This window comes from Rattus rattus, chromosome 3, assembly GCF_011064425.1.
Source record: "Rattus rattus isolate New Zealand chromosome 3, Rrattus_CSIRO_v1, whole genome shotgun sequence".
NCBI lineage: Eukaryota > Metazoa > Chordata > Mammalia > Rodentia > Muridae > Rattus > Rattus rattus.
In genome coordinates, this window is record NC_046156.1 from 204,560,108 (window position 1) to 204,587,665 (window position 27,558).

General features: G+C 39.1%; 1 protein-coding gene across 7 annotated transcripts in view; it reads right to left on the bottom strand.

The window, feature by feature from the left end:
- Ssbp2 (single stranded DNA binding protein 2) overlaps positions 1 to 27,558 on the bottom strand; it is a 253,947-nt gene that overhangs the window by 32,270 nt on the left and 194,119 nt on the right. For 4 of the 7 annotated variants that reach the window (XM_032899052.1, XM_032899048.1, XM_032899049.1 and 1 more), the window contains 4 exons: positions 20,986 to 21,045; positions 5,959 to 6,025; positions 5,289 to 5,359; positions 1,062 to 1,153 (listed from right to left, as the gene is read on the bottom strand). In XM_032899052.1, coding sequence (XP_032754943.1) covers positions 1,062 to 1,153; positions 5,289 to 5,359; positions 5,959 to 6,025; positions 20,986 to 21,045 — 290 coding nt within the window. The remainder of the gene's footprint in view (positions 1 to 1,061; positions 1,154 to 5,288; positions 5,360 to 5,958; positions 6,026 to 20,985; positions 21,046 to 27,558) is intronic. The other 3 variants (XM_032899050.1, XM_032899051.1, XM_032899054.1) reach the window with 1 other exon arrangement.

Consider the following 27,558-nt stretch of genomic DNA (forward strand, 5'->3'; position numbering starts at 1 on the left):
AGCCATAATAAAAGGGCGAGCCTTTGAGGAGTCCAACAAGAGCAGACTTCATGTCTGTCCATTTTTATTACAAAAGTAAAAGGATGTTGTAGGAAAATTTGACCTACTTTTCTCCCTGTTCTGTTAGTTTTGAGTCTGCCTGGTATCTACTTATTAACCTATTTTCAGTTTTAGTAAAAATTGCATCCTATGAAAATGGTTTCAGAAGCTTAAAAAAACCCTGCATACATCAAAAGAGCTTATTTCACAGTGTGTCTCATGCCACTAGATGATAGCAGGGTTGTTTCATTTAATATGTAAGGAGCTAAAAGCAGGCAGATGGGAAGTGAGGTTGAGAAGACTCACAGGCCTGCATGGAGCACACTAGTCACTTCTGATGTGTCTCCTGAGGCTACATCACCTCGGCGGGTCTGGTCCTCTGGTGAATTCATAAAACCATTAACACGATCTACTGTATACAGACAGGCTTTGAGGGAAGGTTGGAGAATGCAAAAGAAATAAAAATTCCTTAGCAAATTGCACTGCAACAGAAACAAACTACTCTTTTGTGACTGGAAAACAAACATGTGCAGTTTGATCCTCACCCAGGTACACATTGGGTTTTCAAAGAGAATCAGCCCCGTGCTATGTTCTTTAACACAGAAAATTCTTTTGTGCTGAAAGTGGCCCCATGACACAAACACAGACATATTTTGGGGGGACCTCTTAACTGCACTGTCGGCTAGGACAGAAAACTTATCAAGTATCAACTTCTGTAGAGTCAGTACATAGTTCAGGTGTCTGCATCCCTTCTTAGTGTTTATATAAATCTTTATGAAATCAATACATAATTATTAAAAAGCAACAGGCTGAATGTTGGGGATTATGGTACCTAAAAAACAAAAACAACTGAAAGTTGCATTGGAAGAGAAACCTGATAGGAAGGCATGAAGATGAAGCGAGACCGCACTCCCGTGTAGGTCACTTCATACAGTAAAGACACTGTGCACTGAAGCTGCTAACAGCTCACGTAACTTCAGAAGACAGAACAGTCAGCAGACAGAGTAATAAGCATTGCTTACATGTTCATTCCAGGCATTCCGGGGCCACCTAAAGCATTCAGTGGGGGTCTCATTGCACCTCCATAGTTCTGTAATGATAACCAAGGGTCAGACTACCACAAAACAAAAAAACAAAACCAAAGAGGAGGGGGGAAAGAAAGGAGAGCAGGTTAATGATTTCCCTACGCAAGTGCTGACTGGATAAGGCCTGTGTATCATTCTCTGAAGGGTCCACTCTTGTATTTTTTTGCTTCTATTTTAACACAACTACTTTGGTCAATGCCATTTAAAAGTTCTATGAATACAGAAAATCATTGGATCATGTTGAATGATCAAGGCATGATCAAATTATAACATTTAGCATATTTTATTAATTATCTAATATCTGTAAATTAGTTACTTTTTCAAATAAATATCTCATAAATCCAAAATTCTGTTTTTAGATAAATTATTAATCCAACGGGTTTGAAACTATTAGATTAGAACAGTTTCATGAAGTCTGAAAAGAAATACAACAGGTAAACCCAACCCAAGAATGCTGAGCATAAGTAAGCCTCTATTCAAAGTAAGATATCCACCATGGAAACGCACTCTTCGCAAACCCAACTATCTGAAAACTGAAGCATACAGGAGATACTCACGCATGGCTTATGTGACCCCATAACTCAGTCAGAACCTACTGAGTGCACTAAAGGGGAAGAAAGGCAGCTCAGAGGCTTTATCTGCACATCGTACTTCATGTTAGCTGACAACAGTTGTCAAATGTGACTTTTCCGGTTACCATATTAGTACATTTGACACAGTCAGTGACTTTCACATTTGGTTTCCTGATGCCAATCTTCTTTTCACTGTTCTGTTCCAGCTACATTGCTGGCTTCTTCAGTTTTGACCAGTTTTAACGTTGCTTTTCTTCAAGTTTTAGCTACAGTATTATTTTCAATAAATGTGCATTCATGTAACTTATCCCTTACGGTCTGTGCAAACACTGCTATTCCTTAGGATCCCGACCCTCCTCTATCATGTCTCACCGAGCTCCTAGACTATACTCGGGCTGACAGTGCTGCTTCTGCCTGGCTGCTGTCCATGCTGGGCACACACAGGAGAACACTGTCATATGCTGTGGCTGAAGTTCTTTATGTTTACTCTTTCACAGTCCCTTAGCATCACCTACTACATAACAGCTCATGCTAGAAGTTTCCAGACATTTCTTTCATGGCTTTCCTCTTTAAAAACGCCCTATTGGTCATGTGCAGAGTCTGCTGACTGCTGTAGTAATGCCCGGCATGCTGTTCTGCTTCCTAGTGGGAAGGGTACTGCGTTACCTTAACTGGGCTTTCTCCATGGTTGATTCTGTATACTTCTGCAGGCACGTTCTCTAAATCACAGTATTACCCAAGTCACGTAAAAGTTAAATGACCCACATTACTTTTCAAATAAGCCCAAACTCCTCAACGTGTCCCCATAAGGTCTTCACAGCCCAGCCCAGCCTACCCTTTCTGCTTTCATTTCCTACATTTTTAACATTTCCCAGTTCTATCCCGAGCCTCCTGGGCTTTCCAAAGTAAAGACGCTACACTTTCATAGCCATGTTAACTCATCCTATAGGGACATTTGGAGGTGGTGGTAAGAGGACAAGGAAGTGAGTCAATGAGAAAGTCCCTCAACTCTAGGTAGAATGGCATTTTGGACAATGATGTCAGTCAGTCTCCCGCCTGGTGCCCCTCCTGTTATTATTTGCGTTCAAGATCAGGAGATATGCTTTACACTCAGGTGTGTAAGCAGTAGGGACTCACTCTAACCACACTGTCTGCGGTTAAACGAGCAGCTAATAAGGACTGAGCGTCACATGCCTGAGGTGAAATGGGGCATGGACACCTCACAGCAAGTCTGCACTTTTCTCTTCATCTGTGAGTTTTAGGAAATTGAACATTCCACAGACATTCCTTGGAGCTTGTATCTCTACTGCTATAGCTTCACGGCCTCTCCAACACTCTGCCTTTGTGACACAGGGTCTTCCTACATAGTCCAGTTGGCCTTGGGTTTGAGATTGTCCTGCTTCAGCCTCTGGAGTTCAGGAAATACAGGTGTATGCCATAGGAGCAACTCTTTTATATGAGCCACCGATTCTCTTGACCTATTTCCTTACCTGTATGGCAATACTATTAATTTCCATGTAGACTTTTGTTAGAATAAATGAGATATAAATTACCAGAGTGTTTGATGAATTAAAACATAAAACATGGCACTTGCTACTTAAAAACTGTAACTGTTAGTTTTATTCATGGATGCTAATAAAATGTAACTGAACCCCTCATGCCCCAGGTTTCAACTCTAAAGCCTCACTTCTCTGCTCAAATGATTACTCCTTGAATAATTACATCAGGGGACACACTTCGTTTTCTAGGCTTTTAGTAATGCAGCTATATTTCGCGCTCAGTAGTATGCATCTTGAAGACTGAAATCCTATTTCATTAACCTTGTTATACTCAACAGTCAAGTCGAATGTCTGATACACAGTAGGCCTTCAATAAATGATGAGCTAATTAATCTGAATTGTCATAGGAAGCAAGCGGTTATCTACTATAATACATGGTTTAGAGATATAAAATATTTTCACTTTGTGAACAATATTCTAAATCACAAAGTAACCAAGAAGAAAAAGAGAGTACCCTTTCTAAGTGGTGTGGTCTCACCAGGACAGAAAGGGATGAGCTCTTTCACCTAAAACTCATGGCACTAGTACGATTCCACCTGGGCTAATCTCTCCTCTGATGCAATGTTCCTCACAAAATGGCATTCAGACTGTCTGCTTGGAGACTTTGACATGTCTTTCCTTGACTGGACAACTTAATTATGAGGAAGTTTTATCCTGTAGTAAGCAGAATTCCACATTTTAGGTTTATTTAGATGTATGGAACCTGTTGACATTTATCTACCCCAACTATCTGATTTTTAAATGTCCCTTGTATGTAGCTTACTTACACTTCAAAACTGAAATAGCTCTGTAATTTAAGTGGCTTTTCCCATTAATCCCATGGAACTTGTTGATATTAAGGACACAAGTTAGCTACATAACTCAGAGAAATAAAGGAGAAAGTTATTTCGAATATAGTATCAGAAGATATTTTTCTGATGAAATAAATAATTTTGCCTTTCTGTTGGAAGCATATTTAAAATCACTTTCTGCTTCCGTAGATGGAAACAGATTATAAATATGCCTTGGCTTGGGGTAGGCATTCCTGTCTTCAGCCACAGATACACATTGACCACACAGTCACTCTGTCTGTGTGCACCAGAGGACTCAAGATTCATTACGCTAAGTATATTTCTTTGTTTCACACTTACGTTGTTCCCAGAAATGACTATCTCACTTCATTACACATACCTTAAGGTCAAAAACCACAGAAGTGACATTTATAGAAAAGTTATGGGGACCAATCAGTAGCACAAGACTTTATCCTAGCACTCTAGGGAAAGGCAAAGTTCGAAGTCAGTCTACAGAATTAGTTCCAGGTCAGTCAGAGTACATAGTGGAGACCCTGACTCAAGACAAAATGTGTATGTGCGTGCGTGCGTGCGTGCGTGCGTGTGTGAGACTGTCTGTCTGTCTGTGCATAAGGCTACAAATACCATTCCAGAGCCTATGTCTATACTACAGGTATAAAGAAATGGGGCAGTTTACCCTCAGGTGGCAGCTACACAGTAAAATGTCTGTTTTAGGAATTACTTTTCATTATCTTTCAGTTTATCCTTTTTGATGTATGCATTTTACCTGGCAGGTTTGATATCAGTGACTGTTATGAGACTCCTGCCATTGTAAATGGTCTCACGTCGACTTTCTCTCCTTCCTGTCATGAGCACTTGCTTTTGTTTAAATGCATGCTATTTATAATTAATTTTCTTTAATCCCTTTTTGTATGGTGTAACCTTTTAGGTTATTGTTAGTATTTATAGTTTCTGAAGTAAATTTTACCAAGGTGCTTTATTTCCTCCATGTTAATAGAAATAGATAAAAAGATACTGCTAATACAAATAGAAAAAATAAACTATCTGATTTTGCAAAGGAAGTATTCATGTTTTCTTTTAGTGTGCCTTTTCTTTTGGAATTTTACATAAGATCTATGTGTCCAATGCCATCAGCCCCAAGGTCTGTCAGCACTTCAGTGCATATGCTAAAACCCAGCAAACACATCTGTCTCATCAGGAGGCGGCACCCCAGTGTCTCACTTCCAGGTTGATGGTCCTTACCTGTGGTCCTAAGGGCACCATTCCTCTTGGGGGAGTCATTCTCTGCATCGGTCCACCCATATTTGGATGTCCTGAGGGAAGTAGGAAGTGATTAGCCACAGAGCAGCTATGAGCAGTAAGCTGGAGGCTGGACCATGGCGGACCTGAGCAATGCCACCAGCTCGGGCTTTTGTAATCATCGTTTCCAGCTCTGGCTATCAGCTACTCTTTATGGTTCTTAGCTAAAGTTTTCTGCTACAGCCTTTGCTCCTGTTTCTTTAGACAATTATGTCCTGGAATACAGCCTTAGCTATCCATGGCACCTACATATCGCCCAGGCAGGAGCGGGCTACTGGGGCTGCTGAACGAATGAAGTCACTTGTTACTCTGTGTGCCTCCCTTTACGTCTACGGAGTCCTCATCTGAAAAAGGAAAGGGCTGGTGACTGTAATCACTTAACTTCCTACTTGTCCAAGGCGTCACAGGCTTTAGACACTTTATACTCTGTCTCTCATGTCGGCACCTCTGCTCTGTCATTGTCCATAAGCTAGAGTTAGCTAGAAATACAAACCATTTAGTCATGTTGCTATGAAAATAAAGCTGATGAAATCATGGAATATTTATATCGATCAAGTTCTTAATGAGTTTCCTCACTAGTCCAGCAAATCAGTTTCACTTTTACTTTAATTACCTTGTTGTCGTGTTGGGTCCATTCCACTGGGGAGTAATGGCTGACTTCCTGGGACACCTCCAAGTGCCTAGCAATTTAGAAAAACAGAAATAAAAAGTAACATTGTAAGTACTTATAAAACATGTGCTTTAACATTTCCCCTCTTTAAGTTTCTTCAACTATAAAATGCATCTGAGTCTCCCAAGAACTTTTGACTTCCCATTCAGCATTAACACAAGATTTCTGTTGTAAAAGACATTCTGGTTTTGGCTGACAGTGGTGTGGCAAACCTTCAGTCAGATCTCTGTGAGTTCAAGGCCAGCCTGGTGTGTGGAGCTAGTTTCAGATGGCCTAAAGAGACCTTGGATGGATGGATGGATGGATAGATAGATAGATAGATAGACAGACAGACAGACAGACAGACTGATATAGATAGAGAGCCATGTGTGGTGGGAGGCAAATGCAAGTAAATCTCTGAGTTCAAGGTCAGCCTGGTCTACAGACTAAGTTCATGGATAGCCAAGGCTACAAAAAAACAAAACAAAACAAAACAAAACAAAACAAAAACTGTCTCAAAAAAAAAAAGAAGAAAAAGAAAAAGTAAAGAAAGGAAGAAGGAGGAGAAATTCTGCTTCATTCCATCCTGTATAAAAATATTTGGAAACAGTATACAGTAAACCATCCTATTTCTTCCTTACAAGTACAATGGCATCTTCAAATCTTAATTCAATTTATAAAGGATACTGAAATACCTTTCTATAAAGACCCTCTAATTAAACTTAACTAGAAAATATTATTAAATTAAATATTCAAATATTTTAAAAAGAAATCTAACAGCTCTGCACCCAAAACTGGAGTCTCCTTAACTGTTATCATGGCACGTAGCAAAGGACTCTCGTTCCCCATCACTTGTTTTCAGTCTTGGATTTGTTGTTTGAAAGTACAGCCAATGTACACTTGCTGAGCACACACTTGTAAGGGTATTCCAAAGCTGTTTAAAAATCATTTCTTATGTTTTCTGAGAACATAATATAATTATATCATTTCCCCCTTCCCTTTCCTCCCTCCAAACTCCCTCATATACCTTTCCTTCCTCTCTTTCAAATTCATGGACTCTATTTTCAGTAATTGTTTTACACATACATACACACCACACACACAACATACATGATGTGTATACAATTAATTTAGAAATAATTACACTTGACATGTGTGTGTGTATATATATATACACACATGTATGTGATGTATACATGTGGTGTATATGTATATGTGTGTGTATATATACATATATATGGGATATAATTATTTCTAAATTAATTATGTATTCCTAAATACATAAATATAAGCTGCTCAGTTTACACAGTGTTACCTGTAAGTATGTTTTCAGTGTTGACCACTTAGTTTAGGATGGTTGATTGGTGTGCTCTTCCTGGGGAACCCTCAGCACTCCTTAGCTTCCCACGGTCCTCTGCGCAGGGCCTTCTAACTCCACCCTGTATACGTTAGTCTGTCTGCTGGTGCCATCCCTGTGTTAGTACAGTGCACTCACATACTAACTTCCACCCATACCAAACTTAAGGGCTTTCTCTATTCATGCTTTTAATTAGTGATATAAAATGCCAACTATTAAAAAAAGACAAAACTAAACTAAAATCATCTCTCTTTCTAACAACTGACATCTTTGAGATCTGTTTGGGATCAACCTCTTACTTTCTCTTGGAACAAATCTTAAAATGTACAAGTTCCTCATGAAGCGCTCTCACAGACGCCAACCCAGAGTCCTCAGAGTCTATGCTAACCTCTGTACTGGCATCCCCCACGTCACTAATCTTCTCTGAGAGCTTTGGAGAGCAAGTGCGGATATCAAGCCTCGGTGTCTGAATATTTCAAGTCAGGAAATCATCCAGATGCAGCAGTACCTCCACGCGGGCTACAAAGCTGGCCTAAGCTTTGTCATTTCTCCCATTTCTTTCCAATACCAGCATGAAACATGTGCTGCCTTTAGCTTCATGACTCTTTCTGCTTTTCTAAGCAGAAATAACTGCCCTTTTCCCTGTCCATGCCAATCCTTGTCTATCACTCCCTCAAAGGTTGTAAGAAGAATAAGCGTTGTATTTTATGGATGTCTCTGATACCGAGTGTTACATATCATCCATCAATGGTTGTAAGAATAAGCCTTGTGCTTTACATGGTCACTCAGATGTTCTTTTCATCATCTGGACTCAGATCGATCATGTTTTCTTAATTGGAAGGAATATCACAAGGGGGCTATGATGCTCTGAGTACCATGTCTGAGGTTACAAGATGTCAACTGACCCTTACCTTTGACCATAACCTTTGTTTCTCATCTGTGTTTGTACTTGCCAGATTTCTACATCGTAAGATCATCATCCCCAGCAGTTGCAACTGAACGTTTTATTATCAGAACTAATATAATATTATCAGCATCTCATTCCTTATCCCCCACTCCTCTGTTAGCTTCATTACTAATCCCTAACCACTGAGATAGTCATATGGAGATACTCCACTGCCTCTCTGTTCACTGGCTGGCAGTTAGTGTAAGGAAGCTAAACCCATTTATCTACTTACTTCCTACTTATGAACCCCTATTTTACTCAGTCTGTGACAGTGCATAGTCTGTCAGTCATATTCCTTCTGTGAGTTTGGTGTACGTGTATATGTGTGCATGTGTACTATGTGAGTAGTTGTATGGTATATTTATAAGGTAAAGAGCAGTTGAGGAAGACAGCTGATATCAACCTCTAACTCCATACACACACAAACACAAATATACAGTACAACCACTCACACAGATACAGAAGTGTGTGTGTGTGTGTGTGTGTGTGTGTGTGTGTGTGTGTGTGTGTGTGATGCCTTCTTCAATTGCTCTCCACCTTATATTTTGAGACAAGGTCTCTTGTTAAAACTAGCTCACCAACCTATGTTTGTGCACAATAAATCCATACTCTGTACATACATGTGCAAAAAATTCACTGTATATTATCCATTCAACAGTCAAATTCCAATCTGATAACTTGGATTATTTTTTTCCCTCTTGTCTAGGATTGTCAGTATCTTATCCAACAGTAAGAAGAGTGGCATTTATTCTTGACATTTATTTTCTTTTGCAACTAATCAGTGTGTTTATCTGCCCAATATCACTCATCTTCCAAGCACACTCCCTTGTATGTCCATGTGGCTCTGGTGTGGCCTCAGGACACCCTTGTGTAGAAGGAAGACACAACAAGAAAAACTCCACACGATACAAACTATTGAAGAGACTGAACAGTGTACTTCAGAGTTATCTACTTACTGACATTGATACAAGGAATAATGGATCACTGAAGAAATCTGAGAGGAAATAAAACTTCTTACAGTCAAACGACAGTACAATCTATCACCCCTTGCTACAGAGCCAAGGCAGTCCTAAAAGGGAAGTTTATAGATCTAGGGGCTTATATTTAAAAAAAAAAAAAAGGAGACATCTCAAATATCCTAATAATGTACTCAAAATTCTAGAATAAGAAGCCAATCTCAAACCCAGCAGATGGCAAGAGATAGTAAAGATTGAAAGAAATGAATTAGAGATTATAAGAACATGCAAAACCAAAGATGTCAGTCCTCTGAAAAGTCAGTAGTACTGCAAACCCTTAGCTAAACTGACAAAAAGGGGTAAAAGCCCTACGTTAAGGCTACCTATAATGAACCTTTAACAAATATTACACCAAAAGGAAAGATTACTGATATGATTTTCCCTGAAAACAGGAAGGGACACTTTCACTCTCTTACTCTATATATTGCTGTATGTCTTAGCCATAATATTAAGATGAGAAGAAGTTACACGAGGAACAAAAATAAGAAAGGGATACGTTAAACTAGTCCTATCCATACTTAAAAGATCCTACAGAATCAACTAGGAAACTTTCAGATCTAAGAAACACTTTTTTAAGTGGAGTGTTAGGACACAAAATCAATAATCACTAGCCTTCATATGTATGACCATGAACGCCCTTAGGGAAATGACACTCTTCATAATATTCCCAAATAATATAAAGTACCTCGGTGTGACTTTAACCAAGCAAGTAAAAGATCTGTACAATAAGAACTTCAAGCCTCTGAAGAAAGAAATTGAAGAAGACCTCAGAAGATGGAAAGATCTCCCATGCTCATGGATTGGCAGGATTAATATAGTAAAAATGGCCATTTTACCAAAAGCGATCTACAGATTCAATGCAATCCCCATCAAAATACCAATCCAATTCTTCAGAGAGTTAGACAGAACAATTTGCAAATTCATCTGGAATAACAAAAAACCCAGGATAGCTAAAACTATCCTCAACAATAAAAGGACTTCAGGGGGAATCACTATCCCTGAACTCAAGCAGTATTACAGAGCAATAGTGATAAAAACTGCATGGTATTGGTACAGAGACAGACAGATAAACCAATGGAATAGAATTGAAGACCCAGAAATGAACCCACACACCTATGGTTATTTGATTTTTGACAAAGGAGCCAAAACCATCCAATGGAAAAAAGATAGCATTTTCAGCAAATGGTGCTGGTTCAACTGGAGGTCAACATGTAGAAGAATGCAGATGGATCCATGCTTATCACCCTGTACAAAGCTTAAGTCCAAGTGGATAAAGGACCTCCACATCAAACCAGATACACTCAAACTAATAGAAGAAAAAGTGGGGAAGGATGTCGAACACATGGGCACTGGGGAAAATTTCCTGAACTAAACACCAATGGCTTATGCTCTAAGATCAAGAATCGACAAATGGGATCTCAGAAAACTGCAAAGCTTCTGTAAGGCAAAGGACACTGTGGTTAGGACAAAATGGCAACCAACAGATTGGGAAAAGATCTTTACCAATCCTACAACAGATAGAGGCCTTATATCCAAAATATACAAAGAACTCAAGAAGTTAGACCGCAGGGAGACAAATAACCCTATTAAAAAATGGGGTTCAGAGCTAAACAAAGAATCCGCAGCTGAGGAATGCCATATGGCTGAGAAACACCTAAAGAAATGTTCAACATATTTAGTCATAAGGGAAATGCAAATCAAAACAACCCTGAGATTTCACCTCACACCAGTGAGAATGGCTAAGATCAAAAACTCAGGTGACAGCAAATGCTGGTGAGGATGTGGAGAAAGAGGAACACTCCTCCATTGTTGGTGGGATTGCAGACTGGTACAACCATTCTGGAAATCAGTCTGGAGGTTCCTCAGAAAACTGGACATTGAACTACCTGAAGACCCAGCTATACCTCTCTTGGGCATATACCCAAAAGATGCCCCAACATATAAAAAAGACATGTGCTCTGCTATGTTCATAGCAGCCTTATTTATAATAGCTAGAAGCTGGAAAGAACCCAGATGCCCTTCAACAGAGGAATGGATACAGAAAATGTGGTACATCTACACAATGGAATATTACTCAGCTATCAAAAACAATGACTTTATGAAATTCATAGGCAAATGGAGGGAACTGGAAAATATCATCCTGAGTGAGGTAACCCAATCACAGAAAAACACACATGGTATGTACTCATTAATAAGTGGCTATTAGCCCAAATGCTTGAATTACCCTAGATGCATAGAACATATGAAACTTAAGACGGATGATCAAAATGTGAATGCTTCTCTCTTTCTTTAAAAGGGGATCAAGAATACCCTTGGCAGGGAATAGGGAGGCAAAGTTTAAAATAGAGGCAGAAGGAACACCCATTCAGAGCCTGCCCCACATATGGCCCATACATATACAGCCACCCAATTAGACAAGATGGATGAAGCAAAGAAGTGCAGGCCGACAGGAACCGGATGTAGATCTCTCCTGAGAGACACAGCCAGAATATGGCAAATACATAGGCGAATGCCAGCAGCAATCCACTGAACTGAGAACGGGACCCCCGTTGAAGGAATCAGAGAAAGGACTGGAAGAGCTTGAAGGGGCTTGAGACCCCATATGAACAACAATGCCAATGAACCAGAGCTTCCAGGGACTAAGCCACTACCCAAAGACTATACATGGACTGACCCTGGACTCTGACCTCATAGGTAGCAATGAATATCCTAGTAAGAGCACCAGTGGAAGGGGAAGCCCTTGGTCCTGCTAAGACTGAACCCTCAGTGAATGTGATTGTTGGGGGGAGGGCGGTAATGGTGGAGGATGGGAAGGGGAGCACCCCTATAGAAGAGGAAGGGGAGAGGGTAGGGAGAAACCAGGAAGGGGAATAACATTCGAAATGTAAATAAGAAATACTCAAGTTAATAAAGAAAAAAAGGAAAAAAAGAAATATAAATACGAAATACTCAAGTTAATAAAGAAAAAAAAAAGAAATTAGAAATATCCTCCAAGAAGGAGCTAAAAATAAACCCAATTAAGGAAATGAAAGACCTTTACACTGAAAATGCTGGAAAGAATGAAAGAAAAAATATGCTAGACATGGTGGTTTGAACAAGTGTGGCCCCTACAGATTCATATGTTTGAGTGTCTGGCCCATGGGCTTGGCACTAGTAGGAGGTGTAGCCTTGTTGGAGGAAGTGTGTCAGGGGGAGGGAGGGTTTGAGGTCTCTTGTGCTCAAGCTCCACCCAGAGTGGCTCGAGGTCCCTTCTGTGCCTGAGGATCAGGATGAAGAACTCTTAGTTCTTTCTCCAATACCATGTCTGCCTGGACTGCCATGCTTAACACCATGATAACAGACTAGACCTCTGAAAGTGTAAGTCAGCCCCAATTAAATGTTTTCCTTTATAAGAGTTTGGTCATACTGTTTCTTCATCGCAATAGAAACCCTAACTAAGAGAGTAGATAAACACAAAGAATTTTTATGGTCTTGATTGGAAAATGCCATGAATTAATATCATGAAAATAACTCCACTACCAGTAGTCATCTACAGATTGACTACAATTCCCATCAGGATTCTGATGTCATTCTTCACAGAACTATTACAATGAAATCCAAGAACTCATATAGAACTACAATAGACTATCTTTCTGGTTGGTTTTATGTCAACTTGACACATTAGAGTCACTTGGGAAGAGGTAACACCAACTGAGAAAATATCCACACTACACTGGCCCATAGAAAGCTTGTGGGGTAATTTTTGATGATTGCTATGGGTGGGCTCAGCTCACTTCAGGCAGTTAGACATCTGGGCTTATGGTCTGAGATGCTGCATACAGTTCAGACTGAACACTCTGTGAGGAGAGCAAGCCAGTCACCAGTACTCTTGCATGGGTACTGCTTTGGTTCATGTGGCCAGGTTTGAGTTCCCACCCTGACTCTTCTAGAAGATGACTATAAGCAGTAAGGTTCAATAAACTGTTTCCTCTGCCACACTGTTTTAGGTCACAGGGTTTAGTCACAACAGAACCCTAGTCAGACTAAGTTGGCGCTAGGTGTATGGCAGACCTAACTATGTATTTTGGGACAGATTGTGTTGGAATCCTAGTCACAACAGAAACCCTAAGTCAGACTGCGTTGGCCCTAGGTGTGTGGCAGACCTAACTGTATTTTGGGACAGACTGTGTTGGAATCCTATTCTTTGTGCTGGGAAAGCCACTGAGTGCTCAGAGCTCAGTGGGCTGCTTTGTGAGAGCTATGTTGACGCAGATACCAAGAGCAGTGCGGCTCATGGAGACCTGCCTTGTGGTCTTTCGGAGGAAGCCACCTGGCCATCTGAGTGATACTTTAGATGAAGGATACGTGGTTCTAGTCAGCCATGGATGAAGAATTTGTTGTGATTTCCAAGACACTTTGCTTTGTTGGGACAATCAATATTGGTTAGCTAGAACTGATAAATTAGCAATTATTAAAGGAGAGACCAGCATCACTGAGGGAAGTGTTTCTTCAGGATCAGCACACAAAAAGTATAGATCAGAGCTGGCCAAGGTGGTACCTTGCTGGCAGCTGTACGCAGTACTGTGTAAGAGTTCCTAGACAGCACCTGTTCTAAAGTAATGAAGACATGAAACTTGGCACTGCCTGTGTGGCGGGGGCTAGAACATTCAGGAGAGGCCACTGGTGAAGGTACAACCTCAGTTTCAATAGAAGCCACACGCTTAAAGGGCTCAGAGTTCCTGAGGGGAGGCCATCAGAGGTTACTGTAAGCTGGCAGCCATACTGCACTGGAGACCCGACATTTTGGAGATGTGAGTACCATAGGACAGCTGCCAAGCACAGCAGCCAGTGCAGAATAGAGCTGGCCTGGATCTAGGAGACAAGCTGTGTGAGCCAACAGTGGCAGAGCTGAGAAGAGCCTTTCAGAGGGGCCCAGGACATTCTGAGGGATGAGCCCTGGAGCTTCTGATACTGACAGACTTCAGTGTTGTACTGGCTGACTGTGACTGTGTTGTGGCTCTCCCCTCTTTGATTAAGAAAGCATGTGACTTGTTTTTGATTGTATAGGAGTCTGCAGTCAAAAGACCTTAGAATTTAGAAAGACTTAGAATATTTTATACTTGGATATTTTAGAGAAACTTTGGGTATTTTATAGAAATTTTGAACACAGAAAAAGACTTTGGACATTTTAAAGAAACTGAATTTTTAAAGTGTTTAAATTTTGAAGGGCTGTAGGACTTTTGAAAAGTTGTGATGTTTCATATTGTAATATGTTATACTGTCTTGAAGCCAAATTGAAAAAAAAAAAGATTCTAGTTGAATGCCATGTGTTAGTATGCTAACCTCACAAAAGGTCAATTGTACTGGCTAGTTTTACATCAACTTGACACAAACTAGAGCCGTTTTGGAAAGTAGAACCTGAACTGAGAAGACACCTCCATCAGACTGGTCTATAGGCATGTGCGTGGTGCCTGATCTTGACTGATGATCGATGAGGGTGGGCCCAGCTTACTATGTGGTACAGTTGGACTCTGGACTAGTTGGTGGTCCTAGGTGCTATAAGAAAGCAAGCTGAGCAAGCTAGAAGAGCAAACTATCACTTAGCACTCTCTCATGGCTTCACTCCCTCCTCTGACCTCCCTAGGGATGGGCCATGACTTGAACATGTGGTAGGGAATAAGCCTTTCCTCGTCAGGCTGCTTTAGGTCATGTTTGAGAGCACAGGAAAAGAGAACCTAAGACAACCAGGAGAAGTGACCAAAGTGACCCTCGATGGAAAGAGCACAGCTGAGGATGGCCTGCTAATGACAGCCGTATCCAGGGCTATGGAAAGGCCAGCCCACGGAAAAGGACAGAGGACCTGGGAATAAGACAGCAATGCTACAGACCAAAGGGCCTGATACTCAGAGTTTATAAAGAACTGCAAAAATTAAACCATGACATCCCTCAAAAGACAAAACAACTCCCCCCAAACTCCTGCTATCAACAAATGGGCTAGTGAATTCTCAAAAGAAGGAACACAAGTGGCCAGTAAATATTTTTAAAATGTCCAAAATCCCTAGTCACCAGGGGAAGTGATTTAAAATTACCCCGAGAGACCTCTCCCTCTAGTGAGAATGGCTATCACCTAGAATTCTGACAAACACCATGGCAAGGCTCCTGAAAGAGAAACCTTAGTTCATCCTGATGGAGTGGGACTCAACACAGACACTATGGACTTGAGGTGGAGGTTCCTCAAAACGATTAAAAATATAATTACTGTGTGGCTACTCCCATATCCTAGCACAAAGTCCTTACACATCTTTATTTATTGTTATTCCACTCATAATAGCAAGGAAACAGCACATCCTAGAAGTCAAAGGGATTAAGACAAAGCAGTACATGTACACAATGGAGTATTACTCAGCTGGAAAGAAAAGTGAAGTCACGGAATCTGAAGGAAAATGGAGACTTAGAAAGTATAATAGTAACTGAGGTGACTCAAACTCAAAAAGAAAAAACTATGTTGTGTCTCACATGCGAATCATGGACTATAATATATGTGTATGTAAACATGTGGTGTGAGGTGGCCTGGGTATGTGTATAGATATAGGTCATGCGCAACAAATACCAAGAGACTAAAGGACCATAAACATTGGTAGTAAGAAGGTCTGAGGGTGGGCACAGGTCATGCAGAGGCCAAAGGGACTGGAGTGGGAGCTATGAGGGAGGATCAGGGTCGCAGAAGAAGGGAGGAGATGAGAGGGACAGAGAGCTTACTAAACACACCTGGTTAAGAATGACGTAAGAGATCTAATACTCTGTATGCTGATTTAAATATGAAGTCTAAAAGGATAAAATGGGTTGCCAGTAGTTTAGTCACTGCTCTATGAGGTCACTGAGAATGGTGCTCATATCTATGATCTGTTCAAGTGGTTTTTCCTAAGGCAGATTTTGTATATACTATTATATTTTTTAAACTAAATGTGGCACAATTCATTCTTAAAATATATCTAAGAAAATAAAGGATAAGATTACTTCTGAAGTACACTGTACCATAAACGTTAACAGGATCATGACTTGATCTCAGAAACCTATGTTGTATCCAGAGTGCAAGCTTTTCCTGGGAAGAGAATGTACACCCTCCCTCCCAAACATACTGACTCTTGCCCTCTGCCCTAGCCACTCCTTTCCACTGAGCAGGAGCCCCAGGTGCTCTTCTCAATAAAAGGGAATGCTATGAAGGGTGTGCAGTCTGAGACTCATGGGGATTTCAATTTATAAGTGACTGTGTATATTTTTCCTCTGCCCTTCCAGATCTCACTATGCAACCACGGCTGACCTTGGACTCATGGCCATTCTCTTGACTCGCTTCTCAAGAGCTGGGATCACAACTGTCTAAACAGCTCTTTCCATGCTTCAAATGTCGGCTGATTTTTACTTATCTGAGAAGTCATTAGCCGTTTTGGAATTAACTTATACTTAGTGTCCACTTTATCTGTCTTCTTCCCATTACTGGAATTATGCTAAATATTTTACAGGGTTAATTTTATTCAAAGTATAATATTTTATGTTTCTCTATTTATATAGCTGTGTTTTCTCTAATCATGAGTAGAATTAATGTCTGCTTAATATAAACTGCAGAAACAATGAAAATTTCAAATGGCAAAATCACTCATAATCCTACCTCCCGGGAATAAAGTCTATGTCCCATCATCTATTTTTCCCAAGACAAGTACATGTGACGGGAGAAGGCGCTCACACACTGACATGGCTGCCATGCTGCATTTACATGTTTCTGTCCCTTTGCCCTTACAGTAGATTTTATCTACAGTACCTTTTAGTATACATACATGATTTCGCTATTTGGGTCATACTTTCTCCAAATGCTCACCTACTATTTGACAGATATTTATAAATGAAGATTTAGGTATTATATTCTGATGCAGTATCAAATTTAACCTTAGCATATAAAATGGACAATCGGGGCTGATACATGTAAGCCCAGCTCACATACGTATTTTAAGAACAGTGAAAATTAAGACAATTTAAAAAATCTGAAGACAATAGCTTAGTCTTGGTGCCATGCACCCATGTTTCTAGATTGCTTGATTTTCTAACAGTTTTGGATAAATACTATGGGCTTTTCTGTTCAGGGAGTTTATCCATGAGAGATATTGAGAGCTGCACCTCCTCAGGTTAAGAACGCCTCAGTGACTGATGGGGCGCCTTCTGAAAGCTGCATCAATTCCAGCTAAAACTGTGAGCCATGCATACTTCGAGGACTTAATGTTTGTTTCTTGAACCTTTTCATACACACTTATTCTCCACACTTTTGCTAACTAACTTCTGTCATTTTGGACACAGTTGCCTATTTTCAACACATCGGTGCCATAACATAGCTCATAGAAATGAACAGAATAAGCCACTGTAGATTTAACCCAGAACCACAGACTATGTCAGGCAAGCTAAGATATGTACTCTTATAATTAGTATATATGAATGTAAAGGCCCTGTCCATTAAAGAGCACCTTTTACATATTCCAAATGACTAGCCAAAATCACCCAAACGGGTGCTTCACTTTTGTTTCTACTTTGTATAGCCTACTAAGAAGAAATATTTTTATCATACTACAGTCAACTTAAATGAAGCATAAACATAAAATGTTAATATAGTTGTTCAATGGACATTATGGTTAGTCAACAAAAATTACACCAATTCTGCCCTAATTAACAAAGAGCAAACTGAAATGTTTGCTTGCACAGTTCATGCTCCTAAATATATCAAACATACCCTGGGATGGCATTATTGGAGCTATTAATGTAATTATTTAAAAATGGTGTAAATGAATATTATTCTATGTTTGAGTAATAGATGTTTGAATTAATATAATTGAGTCCAAGTATGTATGGAGGGGACAGAGGGGTCACTTGTAAAAGAACATAATGTCCAAAATGCATCAACAGAAATGCTGTCAAACTCTGGAGGAGAGCACCCTCACACTAAGGGTCTGCTGTGGTTGACTTCTGACTACTTCTTTTAAAAACCAGTCATTACATAAACTTCCAAACACCACACTCTATCTCAACTAAGCCTCAGAAGGTCGAGGCAGAAGGATCAAGATTTTGAAGTAACAACCTGGGCTATTTGGTAAACTTTGGTCAAAAACAAAAATTTAAACAGGCTATATAATATAGGTTGTTTCAACTTGTAATGTAGTTTGTTAATTTCTATAGATTGAGACTTAACTCAGTATCGTGTGTGTGTGTGTGTGTGTGTGCGCGTGTGTGTGTGCATTTGTAGAGCCTGTGCATATGTGTATGCACATACGTGTGTGAGTTGATGTGTGTGGATGCCCATGTGACCACATACATAGGCATAATGCTTTTTTGCACAATATAAAGGTTATCCTTGAGTTCCTCTAATGCTGATTTCTCTGCCCTCGTATCTTATTTCAATCTGGACACAATAGTGTAATGCCAAGGATCTCCTGTCTCAAGTTTGTGTAAACAATTCTTGTCATTTATTCTCTACCTTAAAAATAAAAACTGCTCACTCAATGGCAGAATGACTTCTGCTGGCCTAGAGAGGGGGAAGAGAGGAAAGGAAATTCAGATACGCCATGAAGAGGAATGAGTTCTTGAGAGTGCAACAGAAACATGGAAAGCCCTAAATGCAAGCATCACGGGCTTCTTGGCCGGGAGGTAGGCAGATTATTTAGGGGACTAATATAAATCAACTGCCTGCCCAGAAACTGAGGTGAAGCTTGAACACCAGACTTGGGCTCTTTGTGTTGTGTTGGGAACTAGCTAAGACTGTGAAGACCACATCATTTCACTACATACATTCATATTAAGACCATTTACACACATCCATATTGAGGACGGAGGTTGATGATGTGTGTCTCCTTTAATTGTTCTGCACTTCACTTACTGAGCCGAGGTCTGGCCAATGGGACTTAAGAGTCCAGCCATCCAGCTCGCTCTGAAGATTCTTCTATCTCTACCCCCAGTGTCAGGCGGTAAACCTGATCACCAATTAAATCCATCGTTTAGATGGGTTTGGGGAATTCAAACTAATGCTTGTCCCATAGTATCTTATATATGATACTGAAATTGCATCAAATGAATTCTAATAATCACATCATGTTCTCATTTTTATTATAGAATAAAGGTATTTTAATACTATATATATTCATATTCTAATATAGTTTCCTAATACAGATTTTTAGGACTCTCTCAGATCTATGCAATATAAATATAAATCTAGGGATGGAATATTTGAAACAACATGAAGACTCCAACAGAAGGTATAAGATTTTATTTTTAAAAATGAAAATTAAAATGCTTAGACCCCTATGTAAGTATATCTGTTCATACATACTGGTTCATCTACAGAAAAAATAAGACTTCCACATGTTGGCACTTTCTTTCCTATTCCATGGCATGTTCTTTGATCCAAGGAATTAAAACACATTCGATCTGCAAGTTCCCAAAGCTCCAGCCACCGGCATGAGGACTGCTGGGCACCAAGTCATTCTGGATAAGCCCACGATGGTTTCTCCTTAAGTTTGCTTCTGTTCTGGAGGTAAGCCTGGGTGCTAGCACCCAGACACAGATAATACCAGCAAACCAGGCAAAGACGGCATAATTCCTTCCTTCCTTCCTTCCTTCCTTCCTTCCTTCCTTCCTTCCTTCCTTCCTCCATCCTTTATCTTCCTCCTCCTTCCTCTTCTTCTCTTCTTCCCCCTGCCCCCGCTTTTGGTTATTTGAGACAAGGTCTGTGTACATAGCTCTGGTTGCCATGGACCACACTGGCCTCATACATCCCTCTAGAGATCTGCCTACTGTTGGCATTAAAGGCATGTGCCATCATGCCTGGCTCGGCATGATTTCATAAGACTCTGGATAAGAACCAAAATTCTATTGGTATATGTGCCTTAATAACTTGCAACTTTCTTATTCCATTTTTGATAGTGAAAATGTATGAATCAAAGGAAAAGAATAGAAAAGTGAATTTAAAACAATTTTATTTTATTTTGAGATAAACGTGACAGAGCAAATGACACACTGTTAATCATTTCTTCTGGTACTACGGCATGCATCCCACCCACATCCTAAAACTAAACTGTAACGATGTGCTTTATTCTTTTAGTAAATAAGAAATTACGATGTTGATTAAATCAGAACAAACATTTAGAAACTTAAAACTCTTGAAATTAAAAATTATAAGATTCACTGTTAAATATTTAGACTTAGCTCTTCGAGAAGCATCTAAGTACATATCTGACATGCTATCATAACAAGGCACAATGTATGTGCACGTGAAGATAAACCAAAGTATACTACTGATAACTTCACTGAAAGAATGATGGTCAGCATTTACTGAAATTAGCTCCACAAGTCAGTCAAGCACCTTCTGGAGAGAGACAGCAAACACCGCAAGGTTGCAAGGCACATACAGTATGACTCCTCAAATACCTGAAGGTGTGTACGTAGTCACAGATAAAGCATGAGGGTTTGTATGTTTCTGTCAGCCAGCAAGAGGGTCAGCCAGCGCAAAGTCTGGCTAAGCAACAGCCTTCAAGGAGATTATACATCACCAGAAGTAGCAATTAGTGGGGATAACAGACAAGGTTAGATTTTATAAAAAAAGAAACACTTCTGATATTGGCAAGATCTTTTAAAAATTTTAAGTAGCACATAAATCTTACCTGATTAGGTATTCTCAACGGGGGCCTTGGGCCTCCAGGGTACCGAGGTGACATAAAAGGCTATTAAAGACAGACAAACCAAAAATCAGAAGAATATAAAACACAAATTTAAAAACAAACTACTTGAAAAATGTAGAATTAATACAATTCATAATCAATTCATTTTCCTATGTTTCCAGCAGGACAAAAGCTTTCAAGAAAATTGTCACTTCGCCTTTTATTTTGGAGAATATCTGGGAATTTTTCTCAGAAAATATGAAAACATCAAAAATTATTAACCATAGCAATTAAGAATGTGAATTTCTGAAATGAGATCTAATTGGCAACAAGAGGATGAAGAAACGGGTAAGTGCGTCCCCATAGCTATCAGGTGAAGCGGCTATTGCAGTATACATGATAGGTTCTGAGTGCATACTTTCTAATAAACTATAAATATTATCAGTTTCAATAAAAATTAAAATTATCAAATTTATCCCTCTACTGCTATTCTACACAAGATTGCAAAGAACTTTGTTTTCTACAGGCCATCTGTAGTCAAAAATACTCTGATGGCCTTTCCCCATCTTGAGTTTGTTATATGAGTAATTATAAACTTTAAAGGTAAAACTTCTTTCCATAGTCTGTAGTATATATACATTTAAACAAGGAGAATGGTCTTTTTAAAATCCAGGTTAATTTATGTTGTTGGACGAGTCAAAGGCTCCTCTAACGGGTCAAGTCTTTGGTAGGAAACTGAGTATCTGGGAGTATCGATAGCAGTGCCTACAGAGGTGAGCGTCAAACTTGATTACTTAGTCTCAGGTTGCTTATTTCTAAAACGCTGTGAAATTATTCAAAACTTCTATTTTATTATTATTATTTTTATTAACAACTAGCAGAATAATTTTGCTTATTTATATATTAATACCTAAATATGGTTTTCACATATAAAATAAGCAAGTATTTATTTCTAATGGGTTATATATTAATTAAAATATTAATAGTTTAATATATCCTGACAATCAGTTTAATAAGTGGCAAGTAGATTAAAAAGGTTTGCATACTCAGCTTATAACATTTTACTAAGTGAACCCTGCATTTATGTCTTTTATAAATAAGAAATTTGGTTTGCAGCAATAAAATCAAGAAATTTCTGCCATGCAGATGTTTCTACAGTGTCTGCTGCCATCTAAGGAGCTAGGAAATGAAGTTTAACTGAACAGGCAGCTTGCTCTGCCCCTTGTGTCACTGGAGACCATCTTACCGAGCAGACATGGTGGACTGTTGAAGTAGCAGAGTCACCTCCAGCTGCTAAAACCTAAGGAGACTTCCCTCCTTTAACAAGGCTGACTACCACACACTTAGCTTTCATAGACATGAGCAGAGTTAGCCCTCCTCTTCAGTGGAGAAGCTAAAGTGAACTGGTAAGCAACGTATGTATTATGACAGCTAGACACCTATTCCAATATTCAGGTTCTGCTCTTTTCTTTTCGAAATCATCCAATTTTACTTACATAATTATAATTTTAAATTCTGGACTCAATTTAGGTACAGTATCTAAATTTTGATAATTAGATGCTATCTATATTAATATGCTATTATATTAATAGTTTTGCAATAGTTGTCTTTCTTTACATGTTTCATGATATATTCACAAATCCAAGATGTATTATCAACTTACTGAAATACAAAGAAATAAAAGAAGCTTACTAGCAATTCCCACCTACAATAAAACACTTGGACATGGAGTACAGGCCCAGAATGTGAAAAGTCTCACTAATCACAAAGTGCTGGGCACGAACAACTATTGGAAATAGAGTACTTAAGACTGGACTGTTCACCTAATGTGAAAAGAGGCAACAATGTTAACTTCACAGATTATCTGATCTCTGAAAGATTGCAATATGAACCCCTGAATTTGGATGAGATGATCTATGCTTTTCTACCGACTTAGCTGCTATGAGGGAGTGTCACTGTATGTGGTGGCTAGGGATGGACAGGTCCCTATAAAATAATGTTCGGAGATAGAGAAAGACTCTGCTGTAGACAGTTTATTTCCTCATGTGCCTTCTTCCTCCATTCGCTTTGTGTTCTGGTAAAGGAAGGAAGGATGGGAGAGAGGAAGGGGGGAAGGGCAGGAGAAGGTAGTGACAAAAAACTACCTCATTTATATTTTTAAAAAGATTTTTATCTAAATTATTAAGAATGTTTTAGTGAAAGTATTTTTTTAAAAATTAGTGCTGGTATAAATTCTAAGTATTTAGACAAAAGCTAACTATAACACAGCTAGACAGACATGTAAGTCTTGTGTGTCTAATGAGTTAGCTTATGCAAACAGAGCAGTGCAGTACCGAACTGTTTGCACTGGATCAACTATACTTCCCTCTTAGTAAGTCAGTTCAAATTCTGCTATGCTAAAATGCTGATCTAGGCCGGAGATTATGTACTATAATATTAGTTACATGTGTTAATATACATGATGATACTCTCTGAATTTGTAATTCAGGACAAACATGTTCTTCAAAGACTCCTTAGCTCTGGAAAGAAGATCATTCTTTATTTCTGAGGCAGTTTTTTTTTTTGTTTGTTTCATTTTGGTTTTTTGATTTAAGTAGGACATCAAATCCCTGGGAAAAGTTATTTATAATGTATATGGGAAAAGTCTGTGTGTGAGTCAAGAGCCTGACTGCTAGCTTTTGCAGCATCTCTGATTACTAGGATGGCCTTGAGCTACAAGCTCTGGAGGCCGAAATTTTCTTAACCTTGAAATGAAGAAGTTGGACCAGATTCTGTTTAAAATCCTTTATAAAACAAGGGATTCATGATTCTGAAGCAAGTCCTTTCTACTTTGCCTTTAAAGTCAAAGATTAGTATAGTGTACAGGTGCAGACATTGCAAGTGTGGACGAGTTGGGAGGGCTAAGGACAAACACATTTTCAAAGGCACGAGCCAGCTTTATCAGGGGGTTGGAGAGAATTACCGTATTTTCTAGGGAAAAGGAACAAGCTATTGAAGATCAGCTGGGGAAAGAAGAGCACTCCTAGTCCAAGGGCACAGCAGATGGAATCCCTCATTTGACAAGGAATTCTCTGAGCATTCACAAGGCCACAGGTTATAGGTGATCGGATCTGCTAGTAGATAGAGATCCCCTCTCTTTCCTTGGGATTCATCGAAGTTCACACCTTATAATTAAACTGAGAAATAATTTTCCGGACGATGCTCTGTGCATCTGTCCTCTAGTTTGGAACAAATAGAATGTTTTCTTCACCAAATGTCAAGTACCAATGAAAGCTCGAAAACAAACAAACAAACAAACAAACAAACAAACATCTTTCATCTGTACCTTCCCTGAAAGCCATATTGTGTCACCCTAATGGGTCAAATGTTGTCCTCAGTGACTGAAAATCTAGATGATCATTTTCAGGTTTCCTCCAAACTGGTCCACACGTGGGATGAGGTTCTCTGTTGCACATGACAGCTTGGCTACTCTGGTAAGCAAAATGCTCTCTGCCTGCTCCTACTATTACCATGTGCTTCATGTGCTCCAGGTGTTTGTGTCTCCACAGAACTCCTATGGTGAAACCGAATCCCCAACATAAAGCTATTTGAAGATGGGCTGTAGGGAATCTTTCTGGAGCTTAGAACTTTCCTGAATAGTTTGCTGTTTTTAAAAAGAAGCAGAGGGTTAACTGCTTTCCCTCCCCATGTGAGGGGCTTGTAACTGCTCCCTGAGAAGGGAAGGGAGCACAAGGCTGTTTGGAGTCGTGGTTATTTTATTTTTGGAGATGGGGTTTCTATAGCTCAGATTAGCCTCAAGATTGCTATGGAGCTAAAGATGACTTTGAATTTAGGATTCCTAGGTCTCATCCCCCAGAGGGCTGGGGTTTTAGGTGTCTGTCACTATGCCAGGCAAACTGTGTGCTAATAGATGGAACTTACTTCATTTATACATAGAGACATCCCACTAAGTGAACTATCTATCCTAAGCCCAACTCTGTGCTATTTTCAATATAGCAGCCCAGACCAACTAAGCCTGAAGGAAATGGGCTACGAGAAAGTAGGAAGAACACAAACACAGCTATAAAAAACCAGTAACAGAACGGCACGTGACAATACCTGGCAGGAGCACATGTACCATGCTCACTGCCACCAAGGGCCTTCCAGAGAGTAGACTTATTTAATAAATGTCATTATGTTTGAATAGATTATTATTTCATATTCCACCAAGAATTATTTGGAATAGTTAAACTGCTTTTCTAAAAGGAAGATTATCATTTATTCCTTATCCTTTCTGATATATTATAATAAAATCGACCTATAAAATATTTTAGTATGCTTTTTTGAGACTTTTTTTTGAGACATTTTAAAGCAGAAGGCTTCACTCTTTAGAATTCATTAAGTCAACCTCTTTTTGTAAAAGGAAACCAAAGATCAAACTTCTGAATTGCCATTTTAGTTTTGCAAACTCTGACTCTACTCCAGGATTAGGAGTGTAGATTATGTATACGCATCTATCACCTCAGGGCCAACCAGCCACAGACAGACTGCTTGACTTTGTGTTTCCTCATGGCCCCAGCCACCGTGTGAGCATTCGCTTAATGTGGCCTTCTTTCCCCCAGCCACCACTCAAACAGAAAAGCTGAAAAGGCAGAGGCATCTCCAGTAAGCAAGTTAATTTAGATATAAAGACTAATTAGCATATGGTCTTGATTCACCATTTCACTAAAAGAAATGTGCAACCGAAAAAATTTAATAAGCTCTTCCTCCTTCCCCTTAGATGTTCTGAGTAGCATTTTTATAATATTTAGAGCTTGGGCGTGTTTAATTTTGTTTATAAGACAAACGCTGACATAGACTAGAACACAGGTGGAGTGCAGTAAGTGGACATGGTATGGTTGCTAGAGTGTTATCATTGTAATAAAACTGCTCATCAGAACATGGTAACTTAGGACGCTCTCCAGGAAAGGAAATCAGCAGGCAGCAGTGCCGTGCAGGGAGGAGGTGCAGAAGGAACCCTGGACTGTTTGGCGGGCTCCTCACAGGAGTCAGTAACTGAGTTGTGAACAGCACTGACGGAAGGCTCAGAACTAACTGGAGATGGAACAGAGCTGGGCTGTTCTGTATAAAATCTCACTTCTCTTGTATTATAAAGAAGGGACCACTAAGACCCAACATTTCAGTACTAATCCTGAATATTCTGTCTTCTTAAAATGTATTGTCTTTGGCAAAAAAGGCAGATAAGAAAAAGGTTAGTTTTTAAAATGTAGTTTATATACCACAACATTTAGATAAAAATATGAGATACAAATGGAAAATGCTCTGGAAAAAAATGTTTTCAATAGTTTTACTAATCATGTAATGATTAAGTGTCTATCTGTCTTCATCCTGACGATCCACTGCTTAACTAGTTTTAATCTTTTCTCTAGTTTGGTCATTGTACTGTATTAAGCAGGTCCTGCGTGTCTAGCATAATTCTATGACATAGGATTATTCTAGAATCTATAAAACATACTTTTAGAAAATGAAGAATATATCAGGATATAGTTATCCAAAGTTCTAGCAATTAATTCAAAATATATTCACTACAAGGTTCAACCAAAGGATAATATTCTTTTAAAAACAAAATACTATTTTACATATCTATTTTATGAATTAAATTCTCTTGATATGGTCCTTCCTATGTAGATTTTTATTCTATATATTACTCCTAACCACATTTTAAAAATTGAATTTAAGTATATTAACTCTTTTTATGCTACCAATAATAAACATTACTAGGAAATATTTCCTTGACAATCATTAGTAGAGTGCGACAGTTTATCATAGTCATATTTATATACAAATTGTTTACACATTTTTATAATTCCATGCAAGGCTTGGGTTTTCCATAGCAAACCAATGATGTATATGTTATATATAAATAAATCTAAAGAGTGCTTACCATTTCCTCATCTTATTTGTTTAGTTTCCCCTCTGTTTTTCATGAACATCTCCATCAGACACCACCGACATCCCAGTGAATAAGACACTCTTGATTAACACATTTTAATTCCAACTGGTACTAAACTAATTTAGCTCACCAATGACACACTTGTGCTGGCACATTCTGCTGATCAGCATAAGTATGTAGTTTATCTCCCATGCATTCTAGACATTCTATCCTCATCAACACTTAATTAAAATAACTGTAAAGCAATGACAAATCTTGTCTCTTTGATGTGTTTTTGGCAAGCTAATCCCACAGAGCAGTTAGAAGCAGGATGATTATTTGTGGATTTATTCTAAACATCCAAACTGGTCACTTACATATGGGCCTTTTCAAGAAGATGGGAGTGCTTTCTCAAGCTTTTATTACTACACAATCATTGCATATAGCTCTGCCCCACCCCCAGACTTATGGATTGTGGATCAGGAGTGAGCTGTCCTCATATACTAAGATGCACATAAATGATTGAACAATGTTCATTAAAATTTAGTACTTCAATTAAATCGATCTATATCCATGAGTGTACACATACACTTATTTTCCGTGTGGTAGTAAGGTAACAACAGACCAGTTGCCTTTACTACATATCTGATTATGAAAATAAATAA